Here is a 10206-nt window from a genome sequence, read left to right as displayed (position 1 = left end):
AGTACACTCCACCTGGCCATGCGCCGTGGGACGTGGACTATGGCGCGTTCGAGTGGCTTGTCGATGCGTACGGGCACAAGTTGACGCACCTCAAGATCGACGATCGCTATTACGAAGAAGACGAGGAAGTCGACCTCATGTGCTCGCTATTGCGGTGGTGCACCAGTCTGGACGTCGTTTCCGTCCCCGACACTTTTTACGACTTGGCCCTCGTCGCGGCGGTGACAACGCCAGCGCACGCCGCCTCGTCGCTGACTATCGTAAGCAGTCAAGCCGCGGAAGAGTGGGCTGCGGTCCTCGAGCCGTGGCTGCAGTCGGGCCACGCCACACACCTGCGGTATCAGACGGACACGTGTTTTAGCAGCCGCCAATGCCACGAGGCAAACGTGGGCATCGCGCGTATCCTTGCTGCCGCGAGCTCTCTTACGCACCTGGTCCTGATTGCTGCATTCGATGACCTTGATCCGCTCGTCGACGCCAGTGACTTGCGTTTCGACAACCTCGAGACCTTGGGCATTTCTGTCAAGTCTGGCGGACCCTTCGTCCAAAGCGTCCTCGATCGCGTCAACCCAGCCATGCTGACGTCGCTAGCCATCGCATGCAAGGACGATGACCTTGGCTTCGTCCTGGACATGCTACCGCGCTTCTCGGTTCTCCGAGAGCTCAAGCTTTGCAACGTCATGCTCACCAAGGTCGCGCAGCGGCTAGCGACCAAGATGGGCCCGTTGGCGCTGACGTCGCTAACGCTTCACGACGTCAGCATCTCACGTCAAGCCTTTCTCGTGCTTTCTACGCTTCTCGCCAACGCGCCAGACCTCGAGACGCTGGCATGGGGCGGGTACGATACGTACTATGATGGCGACACGCCGCTCGACACCTTGAACGATTTGGTCCCATCAACATTTGCCGACTGGATCCGCAACGGCGTGCGGGACATCCATTTCTACGCCTTTAAAGTCCCCAACAGCTTTGGAAAACACCTCGCCCGCGCCCTTCGCGGTGCGACGAGTGTGTCGGGTGTCAAGATCAACGTGGTCGGGAACGCGTTCGGTGACGACGAGTACGAGGCGCTCCTGGACGCTCTCACGACCTGCACGGGCGTCGTCCTCTTCTTGGATCCGCACTGGCCGCAGTTGGTAAACCAAGCCGCCAAGCGAAACCTTGCTCTCGACGACGACAACGTTCCGACGTACGATTTTGACGAGATCGAGCGCCACCCGAACGATATCTGTTACCTGCCCAGAGACGGGCGCGACGTCGTCCGTGTCATGCGTCGTCTCTAGTCTCGCGTGCTAGCTCGTGAATGCATGTCTGCCTTGGACGAATTAATTCTTTCAAATGAGCCAGCCCTGTGTTTCTCTGAGGAATTGCGCTGCAGGATTGTCACAGGCGCTGCCACGTCATCTTGGCGCGGTCGATCAACTACCAACACGAGATGCACACGACGCTTTGCAGAATGGATCCTTGCAAATACCGAGCAGCACGTCCAGTACTTAGCATATAGCAGCGCAAGGACTGCATCAGGTATGGCTTCCGACCAACTGCAAGCTCAGACCTAATGCCGGCTCAGTCGGTGAGAGATCCGATATCATCGATTCAAGTAGAAGGGCGCCAACGTCGCATTGCTGAGAGTCGACAACTGAATTGCAAGTACGTCGCGCTGGCTCTTGAGACTTGCTGGTATGGTTGGTCTTCATGGTTGGTCTTGTCCGTTGTGATGGCGATGCAGTCCATCTGGTCTAGCCAGCTAGCTTCCATCTGATTGGCTAAAACGCCAAGCTGGTACTGCGTTCTATTGGCCAATTCCGTCGCATTCGCCGTTGTCATGGCGCTACATCGGACGTGGGCCTTGCTACCGACGCTGCTGGCGGCGCTGGTGGCACTCGCCGCCGCCGACGTTGTGACGCTGCACGTCCCGAGTGGCAGCGTCTACGGCTTCGTCAACGATCAATGCGTCCATCTGGTCGCCAGCGAACGCGACCAACGACCTCCTCGTCGCACTCTCGCTCTCGGCCAACGACACGCGCGCGATGCCGACGATCGCGCCGTCGCCGCTGGTCCTTCGCACGGGTGCGACGAGCGTCAACTTTACGATCACGGGCGCGATCCCAGGGCGGTACCCGCTGAGCTACAAGCTCGTGTCGCTCGTCTCTGGCAACACGACGTACGAGCTCAGCGCCGAGACGCTCGTCGTGTTCATTGTCAACGACCAGTGGCAGAGCACGCTGTCGCAGTTTGGCATCAACGTGGCCCTCGTGCTCGGCGGCGTCGGCCTCTTCCTCTGGCGGCGCGGGGCGAAGCGCGACTTGTGGTTTTGGGGCGCACCGATCGAAGGGGTCTTTGAACCCGATCCGTTCCGAAGCGACGAGACAATGCCGTCGCTGCTGGCAGCGCCCACGTGGCAGGAGCGCGGACGTCGTTTCTGGATGCTCGGCTGCGATGACGCGTACATCGTCGACGCCTGCGGTGTCGACGCTGCGCTCTTCTTGCGCTTCAACCTTGACGCGGCCAAGCTCTTTAGCGCACTCACAATCTTGAGCTGTGCACTCCTCTTGCCAATCGTACGAACGACGCGCACGTTGCACTTGGAGCCAGTGTTTCATCCACTGTATTTTTGTAGAATTTTGTATCGGGCGACGGCCCGACGACGTCGTCGCAGCAAGCCACGATCGCCAATGTCCCGGTGCAGAGTCCGTACTTTTGGGGCCACGTTGTCATGTGCTACCTCACGGCCGGCGCCGTCCTCTTCTTTGTGTTTCGGTCCGCTTTCCACTGGATTTTTTCCTGTCAAATTTGCCTTTTGTAGGCAGAACCGCCGGCTCGAGTACCTCCACCTGAACGACACGACGCTCATCGGTCCCCGCAGTGTCTTTGTCCAAGCTGGTTTGCCTCTGGATGTGACCCGGCACGAGCTGCGGCAATGGTTTCTCGCAGATTACCCAGAGGTTATACGAACAAAACCGATCGAAACACTGGATGAAACCAAATGCGTGCTAGGATATCGATCAAGTTTACGTTGTGGCCGACCTTAGCAGAGTCTATACGGTCTTGGAGCAACGCATGCGGTGGCGCAACGACCTCCAGCGCCTCGAAACGGTCTACATGTCGCCGTCGTCGTTGCCGCTCTCACCGTGGCTGCGCTATTGTCCCGGCGGTGCCTGCTGCCCGTCGCCGGCTGACATTTGGTTCGACTACCTCGCGCGCCGACCGTGTCAATCGCATGCTCATGTCGCCTCTCGACCGCTGCGCGAGCCGCTGCTGTCCGAGAACATGAGCACACCCAAGGATGCCGTCACCGACGACGACGAGACGGAGATGGTGCCGCCTCGTATTGTGGCCAAAGTTGCCGCGCTGCGCGCCCAGCTCGCCGCCGTCCCCGAGGTATATCGTCCATTTGGAAATGGATGACAATATGTCCTCGTTGCGTAGGACATTTTGAGCAACTATGCGCGCCGCACGGGCACGGGCGCTGCGTTTGTCGTCTTCAACTCGGTTGGCCACAATGTCCCGTTGACGATCTGATTGGTCGCATTGGTGTAGAACCGCGCCCGCGATCAATTTTTGGACCGGTTTCGGCAGACCCAAGCCCCTTTGTCGCAGTGCGTAGCATCCACCGCCGCAACCTTGTGTCGTCGCCGGCCGCGCCGCGCCACCGTCGACTCGTCCGGCCCTTCCCGTACAAAGACATGATCGTGTCCCGATGACGGCTCACGCTGTGAAACATGCAACGTAGGGTTGGCCCGGCACCTGTCCGACCTCGTGGTCCATCCTGCGCCCGAGCCGCATGATCTCAAGTGGGCCAAAATGGTAGGCATCTTCAAGTCCGCTCAAACGTACGATCGCTTGCGTAGACCTATCGTCCCCATTCCCTCCGTCGCTTCTGCCAGTTTGGCTTGTACCACGCGCTCACGATTGTGCTGCTCTTGCTCTTCTCGACACCGGCGTCGGTGCTGCTCTACTTCAACCTGCAGCCGGGCAGCGACGTCTATGGACGGGTCCTCACGTCCGACTCGCTGATTACCGGCTTTCTCCACACGTACTTGCCGACGCTCTTCCTGGTACAGAATTGATTGATGTTGGAAAATATTGTCAAAAATGCTATAAATCTCTCGGTGTAGGTGTGCGTCAACTGGGTCTTGCTCACGGTGCTGTTTTACGTGTCGTTTCTGGAGCCGTGGTTCACCGAGTCGCGGCGCATGCGGAGCTTTCTCTCCAAAGGGTTTGCGTACCTCTTTCTCGTACCACTCGCCTCTTGTTTCGATAGAATCTTATTCTTGTTTGTCGTCTAGAGTTCGATTTTGTTCCCTCGATTGGTGTCACGGCCGTCTACGCCGCGACCAAGACGTCGTCGCAGGTTGCGTTTGGCGGCGCGTCGTCCCGCGAAGTCAAGTACGTCAACGACTTTCTGTACAAGCTCTGCAGCAATTTTTTCGTGGGGTACATTTTGCAATTGTACGTGCAGACCCTACCCCTACTTTGGAGACCATGGTGCGATATATTGTTAGGACCTGCCTTGGGTCGCTCACGCAGCTGCTTCGTATCGGTGAAAAGCTGTTTTACCAGCCATGGTTGGCAATTTTACGCAACGAAAAATCGACAATAATGCCTGGAGGGTCATTTCCCGCGCTGTGACCACGGACGAAGTCCAAGCCGCGCGCGAGCCATGGCCTTTTTACTTTGGCTATGACTATGCCGTTCTCCTGAGGTATCCCGTGAGTACCAAGAGTACGTAATGACGTGTGCCTAGCGTCTTTACGATCGGCCTCCTGGGCTCGGTGCTGTCGCCGTACCTCGTACCGTGCGCTGCCGTCTTCTTCTTCGCCAAGTATTATGTCTCCAAGTACAACTTTGTGTACGTCCACCCCAAGACCCCGGGCCGCGGCAACGTGGCTCGCGCCGCATACTCGCTCGCACTCGTTTGCCTCCTCCTGTTTGAAGTACGACATAGGTTCAAATCGCCGCATGTTCATGGTCTTGGATAGTTGGCGATGACGAGCATTTTATCTCAACTCGGCAACGCCAACCAATGGCTCGCGCTCGTACTTTTGACATGTGCCACACTCGGTGTCTTTGTCTACTGGTGCGTTCCTACACTGGACCAATCTTGTCCATATACGATGCACACTAGGCGCGTCGTGGTGTACCGCGCCCTTGAGACAGAGACAAGTCCGACGCCGGTGGAGGTCGAGGCGCCGACCACGCAGCTGCGGCGGCAGCAGTCGATGGAGCTCTCGCGCGCCGTCTTTCAAGCGCACAGCTTGGGCGAAATGGAGGCGCTCGTGCATGCGCGGCCGACCCAAGCGTACATCAACCCTTACGACGTCGGACTTCAAATGCTCTCGGTGCTGCACCGGTACCAAGCGCTTCGAACCGCCAAGCTGCGCGACGCGTTCAACCTCTTGAAGCAGCAGCAGCATGAAGTGTGTTCGCCTTCGACCGCGGCGGCAAGCGACCCCTCCGAAAATGTCGACTGACATCAATACGTCGTTTTAACTGGCGATTGCGATCTTTGCTTTCCAAGACTCTTAACGAGCACGATGCGTCCATCGACACCCGAGTCGCTTACCGCCAAGACTCTGCTCCATGCAACCTCAAAAGGAGGTTGCCGACGCGCGCTACTACCTCGATACGCTGACAACGTTGTCGGGAAACCACTGCGCACTGCTGGCATTTTGCTTTAGCCTCGTCTCGCGAGTGTCGACGGGGTGACTGGATAAAGCTCGGTTATCCAGTCATCTCGGTACCTCAAAGGCTTTGATGCGCGCGGGCGAGAGAGATAGGCTTGTCTGCTGCAGATGATGAACAGAATCGGAGTGTTGAGTTGGGTGCGCGACCGGGTGCACCGTCACCGTCGGCGGCGACGTTGAAATAGTATCAACTCTGGCATCGTTGATACTTCGAGAGCTTGAAACTACCTGCACCAAGTATTTTTTCCAGAACGGATACGATCTCCAAAAACATACTAGGAAATGGTGCTTGCATTTCGTTCCGGGAGCGTCAAGCGACGAGCAGCGACCGCAGGTGCCTCGGACAACCTTGCCTGTCGGCCTGTAGTTTGAAGCGTGTGGCAGAGCTGCACCGCAAACTCGGGCATGGAGCTGACGCCCGGTAGTCTTCCCAGGGGTACATAATCCCTTGAGTCTATCACGGTACTAGTCACAACTCACCCGAAAACGGAGGCGCTAAACTTAGCGCAGAGGGCGTGTTTTCATACGTGGCGCGTTGCGGTTTTGAACATGCTGCCGCGGCTTCCGCTACACGATCCGAGCAGCGTTGCGGCGGCGTCAAGGGCCTTTAAACCATCGCCTCGCACTACATCGCGCCGACGGGAGCCGTCTCCGCGCCTCGAAGAGCGTCCTGACGACGACGATGCGCACGTCAGCTACATTCCGCGCGAGTACTATGTCGTTGAAACTCATGCCGTGCCGACGTACAATCCGCAGCAGTTTGCATCTTCGTTCAAAGTGGGTCCTAACGGTCACGGCATTTGGGAGACCATCGTCTTTCCTTCGCTCGAGCCCCACACGCGCCAAGAGGTACTCTACCTCCAGCAAGCCCTTCACGCGATGCAAGCCAACGCGGCCACCGAAGCGTCGTCGTCAGCACCGAGCCAGGTCGCGGCCGAGTGGCGCATCTACGCGGTTGTCTTCCACGAGCTCATTCGTCAAATGAAGTTCATCTGCAAAGAGCAAGCGACGATCGTCACATACCTCGTCTCGCAGATGCAGTCGCTTTTCGTCCGCCTCCACGACCACGTCAAGATCCTCGAAGCCGCGTCGCTCTTGGTACCGCCGACCACCGTACAAGTCCTGACGCCGGCGCCGCCACCCACCCCCAAGCCACCTGCAAGCGGCCACCGCCCGTGCCCGAGCAAGCCAGGTGCGTGCCTTTTGGCCTTTTGTAGCCACCTTTCGCTATCGAAATGGTCTAGTGCATGCCTGGATCGCGAGTCAGAGGAGGAGGACGACGACGACGCGGACGAAGAAGGGTTTGTGTGCTCATTGTGCCTCGAGTACTCGAAAGATCCGGCTCGGGAAGCCACGCGCCGCAGCACGCTTCTCAGTAGCATCACGATGCGTCACCTTGGCACGTCGATTAACGGCGACAACCGCAAGCTCCAAGCGATCCGAAAACTCCAAGCCGTCTTTCGCGGGTATCGCATTCGGCGTGACAAGTGGATTGTGGACCGCGTCCGGCGCCGGCAGCACGCCGCGCGAACGATCCAACGCGCTTTTCAGCGCTTTGAGCAGCGCAAGCGAGCCATCGCCAAGAAGAGGGCGCAGGACACGTGGCGCAAGCACGTGACGATGATATTGGCCGTGCGTCGACTGCAAAAACGGGTGCGCAAATTCCTGCAAGTTGGCCGCGAGTACCGCGAAGGGCAATTGAGTTTGGTCGCAAACCGCTTCAAGCTCGCGGGCCGGGACCTCAGTCAAGTCCTGGACGAAAAGTGCACGCAGTTGGAGACGATTTCGCGTCGCCTCCAAAACTTTCAGATTCAGATTCAGCACATGGTGGCCTTGATTGTACCTGGTACACGTCCTGCACCAGCGACGACATTGCGATTGTCGCAGGAAGTCTCCGAAGTCGACCCCGTCGACTGCTGTGGCGACGTGCACTTGGCGCTCGTTGAGCTTCACCACCACGTGAGCGAGCTCCACGTGCGCGAACAGCGTGTCCAGCGCGAGTCGGAAGCGACGTTATGCAAGCTGCGCGAGGCCCAGCGCGCGTGGGACGAGGCCAAGCGCGCGAACGTCGGGTTCGGCAAGGACGACGACGACGAAGACACGATCGATGGGTGGGCGATTGGCGCACCGCGCACGAGTTCGTCGCCTGCTCGCCCAACGTCGGTCGTCAGAACTGCTGCCCCGGACGTGCCCGAGCCCGAGCCCCACGGTAACAAGAGTCTCACGCAAGAGCTGTACGCGACAATGAAGCCGCTGCGGTATGGCAAGAAATGGCTCGCACACACCAACCTGAAGCGGGAGCCCACCGTCGAGTCGCCAGTCGCAACCATCGAAACGAGTGCGCTGCACGACGACGTCGTAGTTGTTGCGACGGAGCGCAGTGGCTCACTCGCGTCAACGGGGCACTCCGTGACCACCGAGGGCCATCGCGGCGCCGTGCTCATGCACCGGTTCCGGTCAACACAGAGTCTCGAGCGCCCGCGGCGGCCCCTGGGCTGGGTCAAGCAGCTGCTCGTGCACATCTACGAGACGATCGCGCTCGCACTGCGCGAAGAGCGGCAGTCGTGGCCACCACATGTCGCCACCGCGCTTGTCCATCAGTTTGACTTGTCGCTGACGCTGCCCGAGGCGCAGGCCGTCGCTTCGGCCATGCGCGACCTCCGCAGCGCCAAGCCCGCGACGAGCTTGTCGGACATCATTTGCCGGCACTTTCAAGCCCACTTTGGACTTCCGCAGCTCGTGGACCAAGCCATCTACGACCTCGCGACGCACATCCACGAGTACGCCCAGCGCGACCCGGACGTCCACCTCTTTCAGCATTTTCTCAACGGCACGCGGTCCCGCGCCAACCTCGCGTTCTTCTCGTATGTTCGCCAGCTCTGCGCCGCGCTGAGCCGCGACGATGCGTCGTCGAGTCCGCGCTTGCCGTACTTGCACGCGACGTCCAGCCGAGAGGTGAGACAGCCGACACAACCTTTTCCGCAACGTCCACTCACAGCAATGTAGCTCATCGATGTGCCGCATGCGCTCAAGGTGGCGCAGATCCTATTGCGCGTCCGCGACGAAACCATCCTCCTCGAAGCCGACCCGCTCGTGGACCTCAATGGCCGGACGCCATCGGCTCTCTTTGAGCAATGCCGCGCTGCGATCGAAGCCAAGGCGCAGGAAGCCGTGCGTGAGACCCACGAATTTGACCAGGATGGAAACGACAACGACGACGAGAGCATCGAGAAGCCTCGGCACGCGTTCAACGCGCTCTTGCAGCCGCTCAAGTTTCACTCGCACCTGCCAGCGAGCCGGAGCCCGGTGCGGAGCCGCGTGCAGACGACGCATCCGCCGTCGCTCTCGCCGGTGTTGTATTTTGCCGACTTTTTCGACATTTTATGCAAATTCCACGCTGAAGTGCACGTGCATGCGACCCAGCGCGAGTGGCTGCAGGAGACCTTCGACACGATCGACGGCGACCGACGGGTGCATCCACATCGAGGCGTTTGTGAGCCACCTCTCGGCGCTGCCCAAGGCGCCGACGCCCCGCGAGCTCCATCAGATCTACCGCCACGCGCTGCAAGTGCCGCTGGACCGCACCAAAGTGCCAACGGCACGGGTCGGTCCCATGGGCTTCCGCACGTTTTTTGGGATTGTGCAGCGGCTGCTCGCGACCAAGCAGCTGCGCCCGTCGGCGCTGCACGCCGAGGCGGACGACGACGACCCCGACCCGACCATCGCCCACGACAAGATGAAGCTGCAGACAATCATGCACCGCCTCACGCTCGACTGGCTCGAGAAGGAGCCGTTCGTCGAAGCCGCGCTGGCCCACGACGCCGGCCGGCACTTGGGCCCGCGCCTGCGACAGCTCTGCGTCGAGCTCACGCAAGCGCTGTGCCTCAAGCCATCGACCGACGCGATCGAGACGCGCATCGAGCAAATGCAAGCGGCGTGGGAGCGCTACTGCGCGATCATTTGCGTGGTCATGGTGCTCGAGATCAAGCGCGCTGGCGGCGTCAGCGTCGTCGAAGCACAGCTCGGCGACGTCGACCGGGTCTGGAATGTGTGCTTTCGCAAGCCCGCGACGGACGTGCCAACGGTGACCACTGTCTAAAACACACTTTGCTTCGGGATGTTGACGCTGCCTCGGCGTACAGGCGGAAGACACGCGCATGTGGTGGGTCGCTGCATCAGATGCGGCGAATCTCGGCGTATCTTGGTTGTCGGGGCACGGTGCTACGTAGCTACTCTTCGGTGCGTGGATCTGCATCGTGCGGGGCGTCCTCGGCTGGCATCGACGACAACTCTGTACCGACTATCGTCGACTAACTACTAACTGTTAATCGTTGCTGAGTCTCTCAGTTGTCCATGAAACGAGAAGCAACTGCGTGGGTTTCGCGTGTTGCGATCTTCGTCGTCGCAAATTTTGCTCGCTGTTAGTGACGCGCCATGTTTATTTCCCCGTGTCAATCCACGCTTTCGATTGGTCGAAAGAAGACCATTTTGGCCAATGGCATCGCCGAACGCTTCAACC

General features: G+C 59.4%; 2 protein-coding genes across 2 annotated transcripts; both read left to right on the top strand.

Moving 5' to 3' along the window:
• Nucleotides 1–1825: 1825 nt before the first annotated feature.
• On the top strand, nt 1826–5474 carry SPRG_11000 (hypothetical protein; the record flags this gene model as incomplete). Its single annotated transcript, XM_012351211.1, has 16 exons — nt 1826–1919; nt 1972–2561; nt 2621–2760; nt 2807–2945; nt 2998–3381; nt 3430–3492; nt 3541–3676; nt 3734–3807; nt 3852–4058; nt 4119–4238; nt 4292–4452; nt 4506–4568; nt 4613–4705; nt 4748–4937; nt 4983–5080; nt 5129–5474. The coding sequence occupies 16 exons, from the start codon at nt 1826–1828 to the stop codon at nt 5472–5474; spliced, it is 2898 nt and encodes a 965-aa protein (XP_012206601.1).
• Nucleotides 5475–6236: 762 nt separating this feature from the next.
• Nucleotides 6237–9850, top strand: SPRG_10999 (hypothetical protein; the record flags this gene model as incomplete). Its single annotated transcript, XM_012351210.1, has 4 exons — nt 6237–6879; nt 6955–8642; nt 8694–9158; nt 9208–9850. The coding sequence occupies 4 exons, from the start codon at nt 6237–6239 to the stop codon at nt 9784–9786; spliced, it is 3375 nt and encodes a 1124-aa protein (XP_012206600.1). The 3' UTR covers nt 9787–9850.
• Nucleotides 9851–10206: the final 356 nt, after the last annotated feature.

This window comes from Saprolegnia parasitica (assembly GCF_000151545.1).
Source record: "Saprolegnia parasitica CBS 223.65 unplaced genomic scaffold supercont2.76, whole genome shotgun sequence".
NCBI classification, from domain to species: Eukaryota; Oomycota; class Saprolegniomycetes; order Saprolegniales; family Saprolegniaceae; genus Saprolegnia; species Saprolegnia parasitica.
Note: the sequence above shows the minus strand (reverse complement) of the source record. Positions and strands in the feature narration are given on the sequence as shown.